The sequence below is a fragment of the Apodemus sylvaticus genome, chromosome 21, assembly GCF_947179515.1.
Source record: "Apodemus sylvaticus chromosome 21, mApoSyl1.1, whole genome shotgun sequence".
Classification (NCBI taxonomy): domain Eukaryota; kingdom Metazoa; phylum Chordata; class Mammalia; order Rodentia; family Muridae; genus Apodemus; species Apodemus sylvaticus.
Window position 1 is genome coordinate 9,952,456 of NC_067492.1, and position 23,027 is coordinate 9,975,482.

General features: G+C 48.8%; 1 protein-coding gene across 4 annotated transcripts in view; it reads left to right on the forward strand.

Annotated features, from left to right (window-relative positions):
- Mbtps1 (membrane bound transcription factor peptidase, site 1) overlaps positions 1–23,027 on the forward strand; it is a 48,513-nt gene that overhangs the window by 24,472 nt on the left and 1,014 nt on the right. For all 4 annotated transcript variants that reach the window (XM_052166142.1, XM_052166140.1, XM_052166143.1 and 1 more), the window contains 12 exons: positions 1,947–2,108; positions 3,939–4,083; positions 7,111–7,299; positions 8,144–8,316; positions 9,745–9,860; positions 10,363–10,519; positions 11,153–11,277; positions 11,843–11,920; positions 14,130–14,270; positions 16,453–16,584; positions 18,414–18,540; positions 21,913–22,043. In XM_052166142.1, coding sequence (XP_052022102.1) covers positions 1,947–2,108; positions 3,939–4,083; positions 7,111–7,299; positions 8,144–8,316; positions 9,745–9,860; positions 10,363–10,519; positions 11,153–11,277; positions 11,843–11,920; positions 14,130–14,270; positions 16,453–16,584; positions 18,414–18,540; positions 21,913–22,043 — 1,676 coding nt within the window. The remainder of the gene's footprint in view (positions 1–1,946; positions 2,109–3,938; positions 4,084–7,110; positions 7,300–8,143; positions 8,317–9,744; positions 9,861–10,362; positions 10,520–11,152; positions 11,278–11,842; positions 11,921–14,129; positions 14,271–16,452; positions 16,585–18,413; positions 18,541–21,912; positions 22,044–23,027) is intronic.

Sequence of the window (23,027 nt, forward strand, 5' to 3'; positions counted from 1 at the left end):
TTGGAGATGCAGCTGGGCTGGGCCAGGCCATTCTTACAGTATGTGTGTATCAGGCGAGGACACAACACATGCAAGTTTCCTTGCTGAACCCCCTTGTTTCTTTAGCAATACATATTTTTCCTTATTAATGTTCTGTGCAAAAAGTTAACATCTGTAACATGTCATGAGACCCAGAAAATAACTGGTTTCTGCTGTGAAGCAAGTTGACATAGCCATCACCTGTTTTGTTTCCGTGCTCTTAGCTAAGCTGTGAAGCCACTTAGGTCCTGACAGCCAGCCAGTGTCCTTGATGATTGATGGGTGTCTCTGTGCCACGCATTCTGTTCTGTTGACTCTCATCTGTAGTTGGAGTGGACCTTAGTCCTCGGCCCTTCTTCCTGCAGGTGATGAAACCAGATGCAACTTCTAAACGTGCTAGAGCAGAACCGAAGCACGCCTGCCTGGCGTGTGTCAGATGGGTTCCCTTTTTCTCAGTTGTGTCTTTGAAGCACTTGCATTCCCCTGATATCAGGCTTTCTCCTCCTCTGTTGAGGTCTTTGTTGAGATACCTACCGTGTTGTAATAGCACACATCTCTACATATTTGAAGTTTGCATCCTATGCTCATTTCATAATCAAGCTAATTGCACGTTCAGTCTCTAAAAGCAAAGATTATATCACTGGTAACACTGATGGAGCAGTGCGTCTCATGCCTGACTTTCCCTTATAGGTCAGAGCCAGGTTCTTGAATGTGTCTGGGTTGCTCAGAACCCCGTGTGTGCCTTCTGGGAGCACTGCTTCGCTCTCCCTGGGAATCAGCAAAGGAGGGAAGGCAGACTCGCTTTTCTGTATGCTCTGTGCTGAGTAAAGAAACCAGCAAGCCCTGGTTCCTAGCACTGTGGATTCTAGAAACAGGAACTACTGGTCTGTTTTTGCCTGTCACATAATTGTTAGCAGGATGCCAGGCTTCCCATTTCTCTGTAGAGCCTATCTGTCTCCTGCCAAGTGAGTGGGAAGGTGAGGAGGCTGTGTTTGCCATTCCCAGTAACAGCTCTCAACACAAGTGGTTTCAGCACTGACAGAGCCTTCGGCGTACCTCTCTTCACGTCAGATACCATGGCACTAGTTGAACAATTGTGGTGGTGACAGGAGCCTGTACTGCTGTGGTAGATGTTCAGTGAGGAAGTGGAGTCTTACCTGTAACTTCTAGAAGTACTCTTGAGTCTTCCTCATGAAGGTCTAGCCCCACTGTCTCCTTTTACTGTCTGGTTACCCATTAAAAATCCTGCCTTGACTCTCAGGTTAACCTCCATCACTAGTTAATATTTAGGGGCTAAGTAGGGAAGTATGTTTTTCAGTTTTGCCCGACAACTGCTCTCATAATCTAGTTATTGAAACTTACTTGTATATGGTACATAGATTGGAAACGTGACCGTTTCAGAATTAGAATGAGCCTTGCTGATCAAGCAAGGCTCTGTGTTAGTGTGGAGCTGCAGTCTATTGGCAGCATGTTCACCGTGGTCCCAGGCCTCCAAATCCCAACCCAAAGACAAGGGATCGCCCTTTAGCCAGTGGTCTCCCTCACTGCACCTCCTGCCCACCCTGCATTGGGTTCATCTCCAGTCTCCACCTATTTCCTTTCCATCTCTCAGCCAGCAGGTTGTAACCTGTGTGACTGATTTATTCAGAATATCAGGGAACTATTATTTATGAGTTTTGTATTAATAGGCATGAGCCTACAAAGTCACTGCCAAGGAAGGTCATGTGGCACTTTGCCGAGTGGTCAGTAAAGCCTGCCACAGGACCGGTAAGTTCATAGCGTTCTCATCTCGTGATCCACTGGACCAGGGAGTCCGACTAGATATAACACAGACTGCAGACCACATACTGAGCCTGTTACCAATTGGAGGCTGTTTAGTTTTCATCCTATACTGAGAAAAATGTGCAAATGCTGCTTCTCCTCCCCAGCACAGTGCAGAAGCGGGAGCTGGTGAATCCTGCTAGTGTGAAGCAAGCTCTGATAGCGTCTGCCCGGCGACTTCCTGGTGTCAACATGTTTGAGCAAGGCCATGGCAAGTTGGATCTGCTGCGAGCCTATCAGATCCTCAGCAGCTACAAGCCACAGGCAAGGTGGGTCTGTGCTGGCATTCTCCAGGCTTTCCCTGTCCCGGGCTCCCTGCACATCATTGGAGCTAGCCGTCAGGGGTCCTGGCCCCCACACCAGTTCAGTTGTAAAGTTGTAAGCTACGTCTACAGGTGCTGCCTGCAAAACCCTGACTTCTGTTTGCTGAGTCTGTGTACCTTAATGGATGAAGCAAAAAGAATGATTTTCATTTAACACTTTTGAAACAGTCCAAGTTTGCAGAACATTTGTAAAAATAGAATTGTCATATACTGTTTGCTCTGCTTCCCCAGCAAGGGAGGGATGAGAGCTGACCTGACACAGTATTGGAAGTCACACAACACTGGCTTTGTAGATAGGGCCTCTGTAGCCACTCAGAATGTACCTTTCCCTTGTGTCCTTTACCTACTGGGGTTCCAAACCCTACATTGTGATTTCTTAACCTGGTTTCTGGTCACTGGCCCCTGATAGTTGGCCTGTTTTGTTATTCTTGCTTTGATATGGGATAAAGAGCCGGTTCTCTTCACGAGGGTTTATCTGCTAGTTACTCATGATTGGTCTAAGGCTGCTTTTTACTTTCTATTTTGAGATGATTTTAGATTTATATCCAAGTTTCACAAATAGTACTGAGAACCTAGAAGTTCTTCTCTCAGCGTTCCCTAATGCTGGCATGCTGATAGGCCAGAGCAAACTGCCCGGTCGGAGTGACACCTCACAGCATTGCAGACTGGCCTGCGGGTCACCAGTGTTCCCACGCAGGCCCTCCCATTGGGGTGCTTGTGTCGTGTGTGCTTTATTTGACTTTGTGTGTGTGTGTGTGTGTGTGTGTGTGTGTGTGTGTGTGTGTGCGCGCGAGTATGTGTTTACGCGCATGCTGTCCCTGAGCTCTTGGTGCTCAGCTGAGGATGTTGCCCAGTCTGTAAAGTAATTGCTGTGCAAGCATGAGGTCAGAAGCACCTCCCCAGAGTACATAGAAAAGGCCAACTGCAGTAGCCCACTCTTTGTAGTTTGCTGGGGGACACCCTACCCCACACGACAAGTTGGACATTCATTCTGAAGAACTATATCTGAAGTTGACCTCTGACCTTCATGTGTATACCCATATGTGCGCTTGCACATGAAAATTTGTACACAAAGATACTTTTAGAATTTTATGTAGTAATTCAGTTTGCCCAGATATGTTTAAGGTGAGTGCGCCACAGTGAGGTGATGTGGGGAATAGCCCATGCCGCTGCCTGCTGTTGCATACACTTCCTGCACATAGACATCTGACCCCAGTGTTTGCTAGGATGCTGTTAACCTGGCTCATGCATTTCAGACACAACAGATGAAAGAGCGTGCAGGATCATTGTGTCAGCACTGGTGTGCACCTCCCCAGGCTCAGCACTTTGTGGGGATGTTTCCTGGGTCTCAGCTGAGTGTGTCTGGTGCACCAGAGTGAGCATGAGCATCCCTATGTAAGCGAGGAAGGCTGCCGATGTGCAGGGAATCTGGGGGAATCCAGACTCGGAGTTCCTGTGCCGTCCCCTCCTGTCCAGCACCTGAGCAGGGTTTCGCAGAGTTGTCCCCTTGACTAGCAGCAGGCTGCATTGGTAAATGGGTGTTTCTGCCACGAAAGCCTCCTGAAGCTTCGGTCCATAGTCTACTGCCATCGAACTGACAGAGCCCACATGCAGAAGGTGGAGGTGCTTTCTGCACGTCTGCTGTGCACTGGAGCAGTTAGGAGCACCCAGTATCAGCCAGGGCACCCTACAGCGGTGTCCCCTGTGCCCAGCTTGCTTCCTGCTTCCGTGTTACTCTCTGATACAGTCTACAGTAACACTCTCTTCTTGTTTCAGCCTGAGTCCTAGCTACATCGACCTGACTGAGTGTCCCTACATGTGGCCCTACTGCTCCCAGCCCATCTACTATGGAGGAATGCCAACAATTGTTAATGTCACCATCCTCAATGGCATGGGAGTCACAGGAAGAATTGTGGATAAGGTGAAACTTCTCTGCCACATGGCCCAGACTTTGTACCTTAGTTATTATGCCTCCTGAAGTTAAGAGAGAACGGCTTAGCTGGGTGTGGTGCACGGTTCTTTAGTCCCAGCACTCAGGAAGCAGGGACAGGCAGAGCTCTGAGTTCAAAGACAGCTTGCCTGGTCAACAGAGCAAGTTCCAGGTCATCCAGGGCTGTACAGAGTAACTGTCTGGAAGAGGTGGTGGGCTTCTTTGACCTGGTCAAGCTTCAGATGGTGGTGGGCAGCTGCTCCACAGAAAGACAGACCGTCCTCTACAGAAAAGTCAAGGCCTCGGTTTGCTCTCTGGCTTTGGCTCCTAACATCGGAGCACCTTTTAGCTTTCACAGCTACTGACCAATGACAATGACCTTGCTCCTTGCTGAACACTTGTAGGCCTTGTAGAAGGCCTGTTTCTTGTTTTGAATTTGACTTTTATGATCTTCTAACCGCTCACTGTTTAGATATCACCAGGTACTTTAAAACATTTTTTAAAAAATATTTTTTTACTTTACATATGTGAGTATACCTGTCATTGTCTTCAGATACACCAGAAAAGGGCATCAGAGCCCATTACAGATGGTTGTGAGTCACCATGTGGTTGCTGGGAATTGAACTCAGGACCTATGGAAGAGCAGTCAGTGCTCTTAAACGCTGAACCATCTCTCCAGCCCTTAAAACATTCTTTACCAGACCTTATTGCAACTGCTTATCATTTGTTGTCATTGTGTGGTGAGCAAAAATGTATTTCAGTCCATTCACTGTAGGCATCTGAAAACAGCAGTGTGCTTTAGTGTCTCCGCATGATGGTGTTGGGCTATCACTGGCTCATTGTGTGCCTTCACTTGAGCACTTATGTGGCTTTGCCTATAAAGATTCTGCCCTTACACATAGAATTTTCTTTTCTCTATGTTATGTCTCTGAGTTATGTCCTCAGCATGTGTTCCTCTGAGAATCCTGAGTCATTTTGGATGTGGAGGTCACTGCAGTTGTCGATGCATACACTAAATTCTCTCCAAGAGAAGTGTAGCCACTAGACTGTTGCTGCTGCTGTTCATGGAAATGTCTGCACATCCTGTCTTGGGTGACAGATATGTCTTTCTCCTTTTTATATTTCATGAGGCTCTTTTAAATTTTGAGTATTCTCATGGCCGTGTCAGCAATAATGGCATTCAAGAACATTTCTTGTCACCCTGGAGATAGTATGTCCATCAGCATTTACTCCGTCCCTCCTACTCCTTCGACAGGATCTCTTTAGTAGCCCTGGCTGCCTTAGAACTGCTGTATCAACCAGGCTGGCATCCAACTCACGGAGATCTCCTTGCCTCTGTTTCCCAAATGTTGGGGTTGCACTTGCTCAGTCAGCTTTCCGTCTGCCTGCTCAGAACAGTCCATACTCGATCCGTGTGTCCTGCTGTGACTGTCTTGTCTCACTGAGAATGTCTGCAAGGCTCCTGCGTCACTCTGTTCTGCTCCTTTTTACAGCTGAGTAATGCTCTGGGTGTGTGTGTGTGTGTGTGTGTGTGTGTGTGTGTGTTAGAGATAGATGACCTGGTTAGTGAAGATTGTATAAAAGCCATCTGGGGTGGGCACCTCCGTGTTTACTGATTATGTCTCAGTGACCTTTGTGTTTCCTTGTCTACTTTGTACCGGAATTGGAGTTTCCCCTCTGCTGTTACCTTGCCCTATGTTCTAGAAAAGATAACTCTTGCTGTTCGGTTTATTTTTTTTAATTTTTTAATTTTTTGGCTTTTCAAGACAGGGTTTCTCTGTGTAGCCCTGGCTGTCCTGGAACTCACTCTGTAGACCAGGCTGGCCTCAAACTCAGAAGTCCACCTGCCTCTTCCCCTCCAAGTGCTGGGATTAAAGGCGTGCACTAGCTCTTGCTGGGTTTTTGTTTTGTTTCTTAGAGTTCTCCTCACCACTCCACCCCCAGGCCATTGTTTTCTTGTTCTTGATGAGACTTTCTGTGGTGGCTTTATTAATCCTCACTTCTGTAAAAGTTTTCTATTTTGATATTTTTGCATTTTTTCTTTCCTTTTTTTGAATTTATTTATTTTATGTATATGAGAGCATTGTTGCTATCTTCAGACACACCAGCAGAGGGCATCAGATCCCATTACAGATGGCTGTGAGCCACCATTGTGGTTGCTGGAATTGAACTCAGGACCTTTGGAAGAGTAGCCTGTGCTCTTAACCACTGAGCCATCTCTCCAGCCTCCTGCATTTTTTTCTTGTGTGATTTTGTTGGTTGTTGTTGCTGTTTGGAAAACTAGAACTCCTCCTTACAGAGGTACAATAAAGTCAGTCTTATATTTAGACTAATTCTGTACTTTTTAAAATATTTATATTAATACTATACTAACTCAGTGATTAAACATTGAATTTACTCATCTGTCGAAGTCTGTTACAAAGGAGATTAATGGAATTTTTCTCACAGTTGTTAACCAGTGGCCCAAGAGTAGTCATTAATGCTGGGCTTGTGGTGGTATGCCCTGCAGGGTCTTCTTTCCCAGAACTCTGCCTAGTCACTTGGGCAGGTGCCCTGGCTCTGTGACTCTGTGGCATGTGAGGGAGTCAGTGACTTAGGTCTGTCTAGTTGCCAGGTGCTCTCTTACTGCCCTCTTTACCCCTCTCTCCTCTGGCCCACGGAGGGTGTGCGTAGCACACTGCAGGGCAGTCATCTACAGCCAGCTCACAGACCTTCCTCCAGGTGCCCTCAGTACTTGTAGGATTTGGCTGGTGACAGCTGGCATCAGTGACAGTTCAGTGACACTGAGTACAGGTCTAAAGGTGTCATTGTGTTGGTTTTCTTCCTCTGACACTGGAGAACTCTGGACAAGTGCATCCTGTTTTCTTATGGGATGGCAGTTTTATAACCTTGCGGAACACGCGCAGCTCACGTCCTGTCTCTGAGACTCCATCTGCGCAGCCAGGCTAGCTCACTTAGGACTCATGCTGTGTTCCACTCTCCTCACTGCACTACTGACCTACTTTCTTTTTCCTGCAGCCTGAGTGGCGACCCTATTTACCCCAGAATGGAGACAACATTGAAGTGGCCTTCTCCTACTCCTCAGTGTTGTGGCCTTGGTCAGGTTACCTTGCCATCTCCATTTCTGTGACCAAGAAGGCAGCTTCCTGGGAAGGCATTGCACAGGGCCACATCATGATCACAGTGGCTTCCCCAGCAGAGACGGAAGTAAGGGTGCACCAGGAAGTGGTTTGTTTTTCTTTACCCTTTGCCAGCTCCTGTCCAGAGAACAGAGGGGAGCAGACTCAGTGCTGAGGGTCTCCATTTAATAAACCTGAGGTTGACTGGATCAGCCTCATGGCCATGAGCCGTGGACCAGGATTTGTCTCCAGAGCAGCTGCAGTTGAAGCCCACTCTGCTTTAGGCTCTGCTACTGCATCATAGCAGGCAGGACTTGTGGGCCTAATTTCAAACCCAGAATCAGTGCATCTGAAATTGGTCTCCAGGTAGGACCTCTGGGGTTGGCTTTGCGTGCTCTAGTGGCTTTTAGGAATAAAATGCCTGAATTTTAAGTTTTCAACTCTTCTTGGGTTTGAACAGAATTAATTTCAGCGCATGAAATTAATATATGTTATTGCCAGACATTCTTACATTTAAATTATGTCACTTAGGGCTAGAGAGATGTCTTAGTGGTTAAGAGCTCTGACTGCTTTTCCAGAGGTCCTGAGTTCAAATCCTGGCAACCACATGGTGACTCACAACCATCTGTAATGAGACCTGACGCCCTCTTCTGGGGTGTCTGAAGACAAGTACAGTGTACTTACATATAATAAATAAATAATCTTTAAAAAAATTATGTGACTTAAACTGGGAAATAGAAACAGTTTTTCTAAGTGTGGTATGGTACTATTGTGGTAATCCTAGCATCTGGAATCCACATCCTGAGTTTGAGATCTTATCTCAAAAAACAAAGGAAAGAGGGAAAAGATAAAGGTATTTTAAAACCCAGACTAAGACTTCTTCAGAAAGCGGGTACATTTCAAGTTTCCATTTTATCTGTTTCCTTTTTCAGTTAAAGACTGGTGCCGAGCACACCTCCACTGTGAAGCTTCCGGTCAAGGTGAAGGTCATTCCCACCCCTCCTCGGAGCAAGAGGGTCCTCTGGGACCAGTACCACAACCTCCGCTACCCGCCCGGCTACTTCCCCAGGGACAACCTGCGGATGAAGAACGATCCTCTAGACTGGTGAGCAGCAGCTCTGCCTGCACGCCGCCACCCTAGGGCTGTGCGTGCTTGCTCCTGGCCCTGTTGGGAGCCTGCGTCGTGAGGACACCAACTTCCAAACATGCTCTTGTGCAGCAGAAACTATGGCGCTATCCTCTGCTGTCCTGTTTCCCTGTCTGCCCCCTGTTTCAGAGTCAGCGGCAAGTCTGGTCAGTCCCACTGTCCAGCTGTCGCCATCCTCCCATGTGTGGCCGTCCTTTGGCTCTGTCTTAGGCCTGGGTGGCGTCTTTCCTCTCGACAGGTCTTGGTTCTGTTGCTCTTATGTCCCTGTGTTCCATCCTCTGTATGCTGGCCACCGTGGTCATCTGAAAGCAGTCACTCCTCGTAGCTCTTCGGCCTCTCGTGCGTGCCAGACCGTGTGGCTGCCATGACTTCCCAGGCTGAGGGTGCCTGCCTGCCTTTCCCTCACGCACTGCCCCGGCCTCAGAGGCAGGTGTTTCCAATGGAGGAAAGAGGCTCTCAAACCGCTTGACGGGGCTTGGTTTGGGTTACTTTAGTTTTAATTTTTTGAGACAGGGTTTTTCTGTGTAGCCCTGGCTGGCCTGGAACTCAGTCTTTACACTAGTCTGGCCTTGAACTCTGCCGCCTCCTTGCCGGGGTTAAAGGCATGTGCCAGCACTCTGGCTTGACCAGGATTCTGGGAATCAGAATCCTGATTCAGGGTCAGATTTGCCTTTTTTAATTTTTAATTTTTAAAATGTTATGTGTATAGGTGTTTTATTTGCATCAATGTCTGGGTGTCACTTGTATTCTTGGTGCCCTCAGAGGCCAGAAAAGGGCATTGGTTCCTCTGGAAATGGAGTTGCAGCTGGTTGTGCATTGCAGCTGGGTGCTGGGTCCTCTGTAAGAACAGCTGCGCTATCTCTCTAGCCCCAGATTTCCTTATAGATTAACATTTTCCTGAAAGGCAGGCGGTGTGGACCCAGATCAGAGACAGGTGTTAGAAATAGGGAAACTGACACCAGGCAAGGCCATGGCCCTGCACAGCAGCCTGTCCGGCGGGCATTGCAAGGAGATGGGCTTGAGGTGTTTCTGCCAGGCAGAATTTAGACAATTGATCTAGCTGTGCAGAGGACGAGGGAGTAGGTTTCGGAAGGAAGGCAAGACACGGCGATAGGCAGACATGTATGCCAGTCTCTGCACCCCATTGTGATTGTCACATGCAGGTGGCTCCTGTTAAGTTACTGGGTGCCTCTGAAGTGCTGCTCAGGACACTGTGAGCTTTGTCCCTGCATCATTTTATCATGTCACATCCCATGCACGCAGTTCTCTTGTCACTGCTGTAGCATGTTTGACCCAGGTGATGGAACTGTGGAGAGGATCAGCCCTGTGCTCCTGTCACTTCCTGCCGAGAGTGGTCACCTGAAGAGTGTGCTTGTTGCATTGCAGGAATGGCGACCACGTCCACACCAACTTCAGGGACATGTACCAGCATCTGCGCAGCATGGGCTACTTTGTGGAGGTGCTCGGTGCCCCGTTCACATGCTTTGACGCCACGCAGTACGGTGAGCAGCCTTGAGTGTATGTCGAGTATTCCCATGATGTCCACTGATAGGACAATAAGGGAGCGTGGCTAGTCCCTGTGTCACAGTGGAGGTGCAGAGCAAGGCTTCCCATGGTGCTCATGCTTACCAGTGGTCGGAGTGCTCAGCTGACTACAGAACTGCTTGTGTGTGTGTGTCCATTGAAATCAGGTTTGGTAGAAGGGACTTTTATACTCTGAACTATCTTGCAGGCCCAATCTTTTTTTTTTTTAATGCTATAACTATACTCTTTTTTCCTAAGTAAATAAGAAATATTATATTGAGCAAATGTAAAAACCAAAGCACACAGTTAACTGGCCCTCATGGCTTGTTGGCCACTGTGTGTCTAACCTCCTTCTGTACTGCTGCAGGCTGGCAGCAGCCAAACTCCTAGAGGCAGGACACCAGTGAGAGATGGCACTGCTGAATTGTCTCCTGCCACTCAGAAGTGACAGTTCTCAAAGTGTGGCATTGCTTCTGTCAGGCACTCTGTTAATGGTGGACAGTGAGGAAGAGTACTTCCCCGAGGAGATTGCTAAGCTGAGGAGGGACGTGGACCATGGCCTATCCCTTGTCGTCTTCAGCGACTGGTACAACACTTCTGTTATGAGAAAAGTGAAGTTTTATGATGAAAACACGAGGTACGGTTGCGCAGCAGTATGCCGTCGCAGCTCCCCAGCAAGCTGTTGTGTGACTGTCCTAAATTGGGGTTGTCTTTCTAGGTAGTGGAGTGTGGGTGGAAGCTACTCGTAGAGAGACAGGGTTCTAGACTCAGTGCTCACTAAGAGGTCATTGTCCTCCCTCGCTGAGCCCACACACCTCTTCTTTGCTTTCTGTCACATGATGTTCCTTCCGGCCTCCTTCATACTGAACATAAGATTCTCGTGCACCTAAGACCTGTTTCTCAGAGACCTGTGGTGCTGGGTGCTGGAGTGCGTCTGTAAACACCATGTCTTACGTTGTGGGTTTTCTTTAGCGTATCTGCCTCCTTCCTCGCTTCTGGTTCACTGGTCTGGCTGGATCCAGACTAGGCCTGTCTGGATTGCATGCCAGTGAAGTGTGCTTTTCATTTCATAAAAGAAAACTTCAGTGTGGCTATGTGTAGAGGCATATAATTGGCTGGAGCAGTAGGCTTGCATATTTTCGTAAACCAAACAGCTTGTTTAAGTTGACACTTTTATATGTATGTGTGGACTGGATTTTGTCAAGGAAAGAAGAAAAGTATGGGAGGATTTTAATTCTTGCCTTCTCTGTTCCTTCTGCCACTTTTATAGGCAGTGGTGGATGCCAGATACTGGAGGAGCCAACATCCCAGCTCTAAATGAGTTGCTGTCTGTGTGGAACATGGGGTTCAGTGATGGCCTGTATGAAGGGGAGTTTGCCCTGGCAAACCATGACAGTAAGGTTTTATGTCTGTGTATAGAGGCACACAATGGGTAGAGGAATGAGGGTGTGAGCTACATGCTTTTGAAGTCTAGGTTTCATTTATAAATGATGTGCAGTGTAGAAAGACCTAGTCATTGTTTCCAAAAAGCACACTTGGGCCTGGGCTGTAGCTCCGCGGTTACTTGTCTTGTGTTTGTAAGGACCTAGGTTCAGTTCACATCACTAGGAAAATGAGCTGGGCATGTCCCTTGGTATTTACTTAGCATTCGGTAAGCTCCTTCCTTACCACTGCATAAACTGGGCATGTAATCCTAGCACTTGGGAGCCAAGCGCCTGACAGGCGTTTGAAGCCACTCTGGAATGTATAACAAAACTCTTCAACAAACACATACTGCCAGCATTTTTCATTTGAAGTTTGAAATGTAGTTGATATGTAACAGGCAATAACAGTTTGTCTCTTCAGGTTAAAAAATGTCTAAATGTAAGTGGTAGAGACCATGTGTGAAATGCATGCTGGGTCAGTGAGTGAGTGTTGGGCATCTCCACTCCACTTCTAATGGTGAGCCACTGTCTTCCAGTGTACTATGCGTCGGGGTGCAGCATCGCCAAGTTTCCAGAAGATGGTGTCGTGATCACACAGACTTTCAAGGACCAAGGTAAAGAAAGGGTGCTGTTCACGGCCCTGGCACCCTTTCCTCTCTCTCTCTCCCTCCCTCCCTCCCTCCCTCCCTCCCTCCCTCCCTCGCTCCCTCCCTGTCAGCTTTCTGTGTCTTTACCTACTGTACTTACTCCTCTCTGTGTCGGGTTTAGTAGTGTTTGGTGTGTCCTGTGTGCACCTCACAGTCTACTTACACATGCTTTTCTGGGTGTTAGTGTCAGGCCTTCCCTCCCGTCTTCTCTGGCTCCTGGTAAAACTCACTGCAGTGTTACTGTATAGTGCTGACTGCGGCATGAATTCTGGGGATCCCAGATTAATTAGCAAGACAAACTCTTGCCAAATATTTGAATATATGTGTATAGTCTACCGAAAAAAGGTTGGGGGAGGGGCTGTGCAGAATGGGACTCAAAATGGCCTTTGTCACCATTAAAGGGTTCTTTAGTAACAGGTGTGCTGCCATGGCATAGTCTCGATGATTTTGGGAGTTCTTAGCCTCATGAACACTCAAAGGTTAAAACACCATCTTCCCTTTCAGGAGACATTGCTGATTGTCTGTGTTTGCCCACAGCAAACCCAAGCCTGGGCCAGGCCCCTAGTGTAGGCTGAGGAGATGAAATCCCCGTGAACAGTCCACCCAATCCACAGAGCGTACCTGCTAAATTAGTTTGGAGGAGCAGGGACAAGCTAGACAGCCTGTAGTTTTGAAAGTTATGTGCAGGGCAGTGGGACTGGACCACAGGAAGTTTTTCCTATGACTGTCTCTCCAGAACTGGGATTCTGAGCTGTGAGGCATGTCTCATATCTCTGCTAAGTTCCAGGAAACTGGCATGCTTCACGTGTCAGCCTGTGGAACTGACTGGTAGGACCATTTCCTCCTGAAAACTGATAGCCTGTCGTCAGAGGGACCAGCCACGGCACCATCGAGATGGTTCTTTTTCTGAGATTGAGAGACAGTTTTACTAATTGGAATGTGAGACTCCATTTCTCAGTTTAACTGTATGACTCATTTTGTCTCCTCAGCCTGGGCCAGCTCATTGTGATTAGGCCTTTCTGAATGTTGTTCTCACAGGCTTGCCGCTTCCAGGGCTGCAGGCTGTGGCCTCCTGCAGCTCAGGAATCGGGAGCAGGGGATAGCAGAAGTAGATTTAGTAATGCATACTTTATCTTGTGTTTTATATAATCTAAAAGTCAACTGCTTGATGTTAGCTCAGATAGTGTTTGGCTGTAAGGAAGGCCCTTGTAGAGCATGTTACGGCAGAGCAGAGGAGGCCTGCCTTTCAGAGCTCAGCAAGTTAAAGCTGAGCAGGATGTCCCACCCAGCTGGGACAGAGAACTGCAAGCTTGAGGCCTGCCTGTGTGGCCTCGCAGGACCGACACTGTCTTATCTAACCTTAGAGATGGGGTGGGGCTGCAGTGCAGTGCAGTGTGCTTACTTAGGCCTAGGTTCGCGCCCAGGTTTCACCAAACAGAACAAGACAGGGAGAAAAGATAGGAAAATATCCAAACTCTTGTCTAGCTGTGGGGGCTAAACATCTGTCATGGTAACTCCTTGTTTCACACAGAGGTCAGGCGTCTCAGCTGATATACAGGCACATTCCTGGAGTCTCATGCTGTGTGGCACCTAGTGCTAAGGCAGCTTAGGTTAAATAGTGCAACTCCACTGTTAGCAGCTGCCCAGGGCTACATTCGTTGAGCATTTCAAGTTGTGCTGTCTGTTTGGCAGGCCAGAGGTTCTAGTGCTAATGCATGTGCTTACATCTTATGTTGAAATGGCGTGTGGATGGGCACACATTTTAAAATTTAACTGCGAGCTGGGCGGTGGTGGCGCACGCCTGTAATCCCAGCACTCTGGGAGGCAGAGGGAGGCAGATTTCTGAGTTCAAGGCCAGCCTGGTCTACAGAGTAAGTTCCAGGACAGCCAGGGCTACACAGAGAAACCCTGTCTCGAAAAAACCAAATTAAAAAAAAAAAAGTTAACTGCGCTTGTCCTACTCTTATAAATACAGTTTTGTGAGAGTTGGATTTTGTTAAACTCAAAATTAATAATGCTTAAAATACTGCTTCCCTGTTCTAAGGATTTGTACTGTTTGATTGATTGAATATTGTATTTTGCTAGTCTTAGGCAGGTCAAATTCAGGTTAAGTGGCAACTAGAAAATCAGTAATTTTTTCATGAGAACTCACTGCTGTTCTCATTGCTTACTGCAGGATTGGAGGTTTTAAAACAAGAGACAGCAGTTGTTGAAAATGTTCCCATTTTGGGGCTTTATCAGATTCCATCTGAAGGTGGAGGCCGGATTGTGCTGTATGGAGACTCCAACTGCTTGGATGACAGTCACAGACAGAAGGGTAAGAAAAGAACACATAGGAGGGCTGGGGTTGTAGCTCGGTGGCACAGCGCTTTGCCTCAGCCATGCAAGGCCCTGAGTTCAGTACCCAGCATGGCCAGAATAAGAAGTTCCTGGGCTTGAAGACTGGTGCACACAGCCCTCTTTGCTTTGTCCCTGGGATGATACTGGCCAGAGGCTGGAGAATAAACAGGTACTTTGATTGCTGAATATTTCTGCGTGTACTTGAAGGTTAACACACAGGATACACAAACCTCTACAGACCTCAGAATCCCAGGCACGAGTCACTGTCACTTGTTTAGTACAAAGTCCTTTAACCCAATTGACCGAGGTCCTGCCTTTCTCAGGCTTACCGCTAGGTTGTGTGACCTATGTGTGTCTTCTCTGGCCTCTCAAGTCATATGTCTTAGAGCCCTGTGTAGTGCTCTCCCCAAGACTGAGAGTTTGGGTGCTAAGAGCTTTTGTCAGTGAGGGGCCTCTGTTATCTTTTCAAAGACAAGAACATAAAGAAGTCAGACTTAGTTCTATTATGCCTCCTCTGCAGCTGTCTCTTGTATTCTCCAAGTGTGTAGCTCATGTATTTGTGTATGGACTTCCATTTTCTTACCTTAGGGAGAGAACAGTGGGAATGCTGCAGGTCTCAGCTGGGAAGATGCTGGGAAATCAGGACTCAAGTCTCATCTGGGACACTGCAGAGTGCTCAGGACAGGGGTGGTGTGGACACGTGCAAGGATGCTGCGTCCTTCCCCAATTTCAAGTTGATGTTGACAGGATTTCAGTAGTTTATATAAATCCTGAGTGATTTGGTTTTTAAAAGTAAGGCTTAAAGTCATAGCAGATAGGAGATTAATGTTTTATTTTCACAGAAATTCTCTTTAAGAGCTGAGCTCTCCTGGTAAGAGTCTTTATTAAAATTTGAAGTGCCTAAAGGGACTGTCTGTGCCTGTACATTTCAGATGGCAGCTATTTGGGACTTGGGGCTTTTGGCCCTTGGCCAGAAGTGCATGCTCTTCCTGGGCAGAGTACTTAACAACCTTTCCACTCATGAAACTGCTGTCATCCAAATAGGTGCTAATGGGATTTGGACTGGGTAAATAGGGGAGGGAGGGAGGGAATAGACAGAGACCAGGTCTGGGACTCCAGCATCTACAGCTTCCTTAGGAAGGAAGCTTTGGGTAGCTCTGAGTGATAGCTGCTTGTATTCTCAGACCTGGACTCAGATGTCCAGAGAAGAGTTGACCATCCTGGTCAGGACCACTGACTCAGATAACACACTTTCCCCTCTGATCCTGGACTCCCCTTCTCAGGTATATTCCCTCATAGTTCCCACAATGGCTTCAGGTCATTGGCAGCTCGTGTCCATGGCACTTCTTTTGTGGAGGCCATTCTTTTTCGATGGGTATCACATGGTTTTGCCATCCCTGAATGAATGCCGTCCTGTCTTCGCCCATGAGCTGTCTAGAGCTGTGACATTCAGGCAGGTGGTCCAGTCCAGTCACATTGTGCTGAGCTGCCCAGAGCCCTGGGACATAGAGTAAAATCCGCCTACAGTCAGCTGGTGCCAGAACAGACTGTCCTGGGTGTCGAGAAAATACTCTTCTCAAAAGTCAGACAGCCTGGTGGGAGTGTCAGCTCCACACTGACCTGAACTTCTTACCTGGAGCCTCCTCTCCAGAGCAGCTAATGTTCTTCAGTTTTCCTGGAGGGGTTCTGTTGCAAGAATTTGCAACCCCAATATACCTGTATAAAAAGCACACAATCCAGTTACTATATTTATAAGCCTAGACTGGGCAGGTCTATCACTACACTGACTTAGTCCCCAGCTATGAGAGCCTTGCTGCTTGCAGTTTCTCCTGGCTGCGTCGTTCTGCTCCATCCTCACTTCCTCCTCCTCTTCCATCCTCTCTCTTCCTCCTACCTGCCCCAACTCCCAAAGACCTCCCATCCCACCTTTTCCTTCCACTGCCCAGTTACAGCCTCTAGCCTTTATTTGACCAGTTAAAATGGGCAAAAAGGTTCACAAGCTATCACCTGAGTACATGATCCACTGCTTGTTGTCCATGGGGGGCAGCCCCTCTTGAGGAAGCAGAATTAACATCAGAACACAAACTGCACCAGGGCAACCACAACAGTGTTCTCTTTTAAAACTCAGTTCCTAAGCTGTGTGTCTGTTGACTTTGCAGACTGCTTTTGGCTTCTGGATGCGCTCCTTCAGTACACTTCCTACGGCGTGACCCCTCCCAGTCTCAGCCATTCAGGGAATCGGCAGCGCCCACCCAGCGGCGCTGGCTCGGCCCCTCCTGAAAGGATGGAAGGTGAGCATCTCTCCTGGTGCCCAGCAGAGACGAGCCACTTCAGTGCTGCCGCATCAAGACTGGTGTTGCCGGGCGTGGTGACGCACACCTGTAATCCCAGCACTTGGGAGGCAGAGGCAGGCAGATTTCTGAGTTCAAGGCCAGCCTGGTCTACAGAGTGAGTTCCAGGACAGCCAGGACTACACAGAGAAACCCTGTCTCAAATAAACAAAACAAAACAAAAAGAGATGTAGTGTTGGCAGTCCAGGGACCTGCCCTTTAGGGAGGGCTGTGAATCCTTCCCAGTGGTTGCTGGTAGGTCATCAGGGGGCTCATCTACCTCTTCCCAGGGTGCGCAGGTTGCGGGTCCTATGTGTGGGTACTCTCCTGGAGGCCAGCATCTTTTAAAATAATTTTGTGTATGGGGATATATACATATGTGTGCAAGTTCCTGGAGAGACCAAAAGAAGGCATTGGCTCCCCCACAGAGCCTGAGGTGCAGGGAGTTGTAGGCTGTCCAGTGTAGGTACTGGGCCTGAACTCCTGTTCTCTGCAAGACAGCAGCGCTCTTAGCTGCTGAGTCATTCCACCCCTAAGGCACAGTACCTTCGGAGTACTCTCTGGGCACAAGCACTTGGCTGGGTACATTGTAAGGATTAGCTCACAAATGCCTCTCAGTAATCCTGTGAAAAGAGATAGTATTAATTTTTGTGTGCAGATAAGGAAACAGGAAGTAGAGAGGTTAAGCAGTTAGCTCAGGTCACTTGGGCCATGTGAGGGGAGCATGCAGGCCTGGGCGGGTTGGGCTCATGTCCTCAAAGAACCGAATGTTCCCTCCCTGACAGCACTGTCTGCAGAATCAGGATGTAGGCCACAGATGCCAGTTAGAGTGTTAGAGCAGCAACCCGTGTGTCCTCGCACTCGGGTGGCCAAGGGAAGACACTCCATGGAGGCAGACTGGCCTGTTAGAGTGGGACCCCAGCTCAAGAAGAAAGGAAGCTCAGCAGCTCCATCAGAGAGAGTGTAAGGAGGGCTGGGAGGTGGAAAGCCTGAGAACTTGGGTCAGACCCGCCCTCGGCAGCCTCCGGAACCCTGGGTGCACGCACGGCTGTAACCCCAGCTCTGCGTGAGCCAAGACGCTGGCCAGCCAGTCTAGCTCTGAGTTCCAGATCCCATGAAAATAATGTAGAGTGAGGACGACCTCCAACATTGAACTCTGGCCTACACACACATGTAACACACGAACACGATGGACACATACCACACAAAGTCGAAAAGATAAGGGATGGAGAGATGTCTCAGCAGTTAAGAGCATTGGCTGCTCTTTCAGAGGTCGTGAGTTCAATTCCGAGCAACCACATGGTGGCTCACAACCATCTGCAATGAGATCCGATGCCTTCTTGTGGTGTGTCTAAAGACAGCTACAGTGTACTCATAGACATAAAATAAACCTTTAAAAGAAAATAGAATAGATAAAATTCAATTTGATACTATATTTCAACCAAATGTTTAAGGATTCCTTAGGGTGTGGCACCCATTCCATTTGCCCGGCAGCCGTGTGTGGACGGTTGTAGTGTGGGAACACGGGTTAGAGTATGTAAACACCAGCTGGATGGACAGGGGTGTACACATCTGCAACCCCAGCCCTTGGGAGGCAGAGGCAGGCGGTTCCAGGGCTGCAGTACAGTGCGCTGTGATGAAGGAAACCAGGCACCCTGTCTACAGTAGCCCTGAAGCATGCAAAACACAGTGAACTGTCACCAGAAAGATACCGTCACTCAAAGCCACCTTTTCTCCTGTATTTCTACAATGGTGACCACCTGTCCGTTTCTTACTGCTGCTTACTTCAGGAAACCACCTTCATCGGTACTCCAAAGTTCTTGAGGCCCACTTGGGAGACCCGAAACCTCGGCCCCTTCCAGCCTGTCCACATTTGTCATGGGCCAAGCCACAGCCTTTGAATGAGACGGCGCCCAGGTCAGTGTGTGCTGTGTTGTCCTTGTTCCCCAGGGCCGTGACTCAGCCCTATTGTATAGGAGAGAATGCACTTTTGCTGACATCGTTGTTAATGATCCGGTCTAGTTCTCATTTTCTGACAATTGTATTGATCTTTGGAAGTGTACTTTGGTGGTGTCCTAGAGTACCTTGGAAAGAACAGTGCTGTCCAGCCAAGTACTGTCACTTGAGCAGGAGCTAAGCCAAAATTTGAAGGTTGCCATTTGTAGCTGTGCTTCCCATCCAAGGTGTTGTGTATGGAATTCAGGTCGTTCTCTCCTTCTGCACCCAGGGCTGAAGCTGTTCCTAAGAGGTATGGCTTCTGCCGTGGCAATCCAGTCAGAGGTGCATACCATGTAGGCAATGGCCTGTGTGTACAGGTGCTGCACCCATGTGTGCCCCGTGTGCTCTCCCTCTCTCACCTGACATGTCATCTGCTGTCTTAGTCAGGGTTTTACCGCTGTGAGCAGATAGCATGACCATGGCAAGTTTTATAAGGACAGCGTTTAGTTGAGACCGGCTTACAGGATCAGAGGTTCAGTCCATTATCATCAAGTGTGGAGCAGGGCAGCATCCAGGCAGGCGTGGTGCAGGAGGAACTGAAGACTACATCTTCATCTGAAGGATGCTAGTGGAAGACTGACTTCCGGGCAGCTTGGATGAGGGTCTTAAAGCCCATGCCCATAAGGCCACACCTACTCCAACAAGGCCACACCTTCCAATTGTCCCACTCCCTGGGCTAAGCATATACAAACCATCATATTTGCCTTATCCCATGCCGTTTTTCAGATCTACATTCCACTGCAGTTTCTGCAGCCAGGCAGGCCAAGCTGTTTTTCCAACTTGCTCCTCTGTCCGTCTCTGGCGTCTTCCTTAAGCAGGACAAGATGGGAGAAGGTTAACAGGACTTGGTGTCCCAGCGCCCTGCAGACCTCCCCTTGCAGGGCCATGGCTACTCCTCTCTCGGCCTCTCCTGACACAAGCTTCCTTTAGAGAACGCTGCCTCTCCTCTCGTCTCCCTCCCTTCATAGCTGTTGCTAAGCTTGGTAGAGTGATAGGCAGATGTGGCGTAGCCAGAGGTGGGGTCCCATCCATGCTCCGCAGACAGCCTGGCCTGCTGTGAGTCTGTGTGCTTTCCTCACCATCCTGAGCTCAGGTCCTCGGTGGGGTGGCCTGCGCAAGGACCGTGTCTTAGAATATGTCACAGGAAACAAGAAAGTTGGTGCCATCGAGGCGGCTTAGTAAGGAGCTTGCTGTGTGCCGAGCTTGATCCTAGAGCCTGTGAGGGTCTCTTTGTTTATTGGTTTGTTAAATTAAAAAAAAAAAACCCTGGGAACACCAGCGTGCCCCTGTAATCAGTGTCGGGGTGGAGACAGCGCCTGGGGCCTGCTGGCCGGCCAGCTGAGCGGAAACAGTAGCCACATCATGAGATGCCTTTTGCTAAACCAATCAAGAGCAAACCCACGGTTGCCCTCTGCTGTGCATGCCTAGGTACGTGTGTGCACTCACAGTCGCACGCATTGCTTGGTGTGTTCTTCCTGCAGCTTCCATTGAGGAGTGCTTTGCCATCCCAGTCACCCTGCAGCATTAAAACTTATAATATATTTCATTTTTGAGTCCTTATTTATCTAGAATCTTCTGGTGTCTTAGCATTCACAGCAGACTTTATATTCTAGACGTGATCAGCACTTCATGCTCAAAGAGCAGCCATGTTAGCTGGAGCCCAGGAGCCCAGCTCTTCCCCTAGTGCACGCTGACAGCTGAGAACACACGACTGGACTGTGCCTCCTGTGCTATCTGGCTGGCCACATCTCATAATCCTTCCCACTTTAAGTCTCTCCAGGGTGCTGATAATGCCTGCCGGCTCCTAGGATTTCATTCTGACTTGCTCTGGCAGCCGTCTCCCTCCATGCCACACCGCTGCACTGCTCTCTTATCTCGTGTCGCACCCGGAGGAAAATTATTCTCAGAGACTTAGCTGGGGGGATTCCAATCCCTTGGAGATTCTGGTCCAGTGTTAGACAGTTGCAGGTGACATACCAAGGGAAGTTCCCATCTCTGTGAGGTGAGGCTTCTCCCTAGGTCTCGACTGGGCATCAGGTGTTCTTAGCAGTTGTTGCTGTGGGAACATTGACACGAGGCAGAGTCCCCATCCCTCATCAGAGTGCTGTGAGATTCCCGTGGTGACATGAGTGCTTTTACCTCAGTGCCCTGCTAGGAAGTGGGGTTAGTGCCCACTACCAGCCCCAGGACACAGGGTGCCTTTAGATTGTCTGCTTAGCATCATATTTGGGAGCCTAAGATGCCCCCGGTTTGATGACTTTGTCAGTTAACATTTCAGACAGATTAATTCTGAGCAGTAGCACTTAAGTTGTGCAAAACAGACTGGTGAAGTTGTGTCAGAGTTGGCCAAGCTGTGCTCAGCCAGGAGCCCCGGGGTCTGTGTCCCACCCCTCAGCAGTGACATGCTCTTACCTGACTGCTGCTGCTGGGACTGATTGCCTTCCTTCAGCAAAGTAAAGAAGACACAGCCACTCTTTCTAGAGGACTGACTGCAGGAAGAGAAGGAATTCATCTGCAGACACCTTCCTTCTGTTGGGTACTTAGCTCTCCCTAAGATGTCTGCAGGATGCCCACTGCTGTTCGCAGTACATCAGCCACTGTATTCTTCAGCTCTAGTTTCACTGACCCAACCAGCTTCCCCGGTTACTCCCACCCAAGCAACCACAGTTCCAGCACCCAGGTTCTGTTGGCTGTCACCAGAGTAGGCAGATGTTTGGTGCTCACCTGTATGTACTTCAGTACCAATTGCTTGCAGATCTGTCCAATTCTTGTTGCGGGTGATGTCTCTTAGTCCTCCAGGCTGTTGGTCTGGCCCCATTTCTGACCATGGTTGTACACTCCCTTCACTGTGTTGCTTTGCATTGCTGCAGTTACTTGGAGCCTCAGAAAGGCCTTCTGTGACACCCTAGGCCCTCTGCTCCTTCCAGAGCTCCAGCCTGGACTGTCCTCCCGCCTTGCTTGATAGTGTTCCCAGTGTTGAACAGAAACGGGCTTGGGTGGACTGTGTTACACATCTCATAGCACAGACCGTCCTTGGGCACTGGGATCTGAGCACTGGATCTGACCTGGACCTTTTTCAGCACCAAGAAGCAGTCACTTGCTCTGGTCTGGCTTGGGCCTTCCTCAGCCCCAGGAAGTAGTCGCTTGCTCTGGCTGCTCTGCTGGTGGCCAGGTGACCAGAGGCAGAGGGTCTCACGTGGCCCTTAGGTGGCTCAGTTTGCTGTGTATCAGCTAAGCATCCTAGATGAGAACAGCTGCTTACCTTTTTAAAATTTAATCTATTTCCGGAAGTAACCTTTGGAAACATCAGAAGCTGCTCTCCATTGACCTGGACAAAGTAGTGTTACCCAACTTCCGATCCAATCGCCCTCAAGTGAGACCTTTGTCACCTGGGGAAAGTGGTGCCTGGGACATTCCTGGAGGTGAGTCCTTCATGACGTTTTACTGGGCTGGATCCTGCTGTGTTCCCCTCCCCAAGGAGGAAAGCCAGGCCTAGAAATGAAGGTGCCATTTCTCTTAGGAATTTTTATATATACATTTTAATTTATAAAAGTGTTTCTTTTTATGTGCGCTCTCCTTCAGACCCTGGGAACTACAGTTGGGGGGTGGGGGGTGGTTGTGAGCCACCATGTGGATCTGGGAGGCAAACCCAGGCTCTGTAGCTACAACCACAGCAGGTGTGCCTAACCCCTGAGCCCTCGCCACCTCCTGTACACACACACATGTTACATTCTGGTTTTCAGTGTGCTGGCCACTTGGTACACTGAAAGTTTTCTAGAATAACTTGGATGCTCTTTGTTAAAGTTTTGCAAGTAGATATGTATTATGGACCTCAGTAAACAACTTCTCTCTAGGACGTTTCTGTCATGCTGGCCCCTGGGGTCTTTGATATTGTGTAGCCTGTCCTAACAGCTGGACTGGCACCTGACTGAGCTGCACCAGGCTCCTGAGGTGACCCATCTTCTCATCTGTTTGGATGAGCTCTTTAGCCTGAGCATATTTATGACTCCGGGTTCCCATATTTTAGCTGGGAGACTTGGTCCCAGTCCCTCCAGCTGACTGACTGTATGTGCTCCTTTTATTCTGGAAACTCCTGCAACCTCCTCAGGAGCCAGAGCTCCTGAGGAGGTCTTCTCTGGGTCTCAGAATTTGGCTGGGAAAGGTACCCCAGCCCTTGGAGGCCAAGGCACCTTGAGGGTCTGATGGCACCTCCAGGAGGCATTGCCCCTGGGAACATGGCCGCAGGCCTCTGGCACCTCCCTGCCTCTCTTCCTCAGCCAGTGGGCCTCTAGCACTGTCCTCTTCCTCTCTGGATTGAGATTAGTATATCCATTGATCTCTGGGGAAAGAAGCTTCTCTTGACCCTGCTGGTGTGGCTGGCTGATCAAAGTCCTTCTCCCCATCCC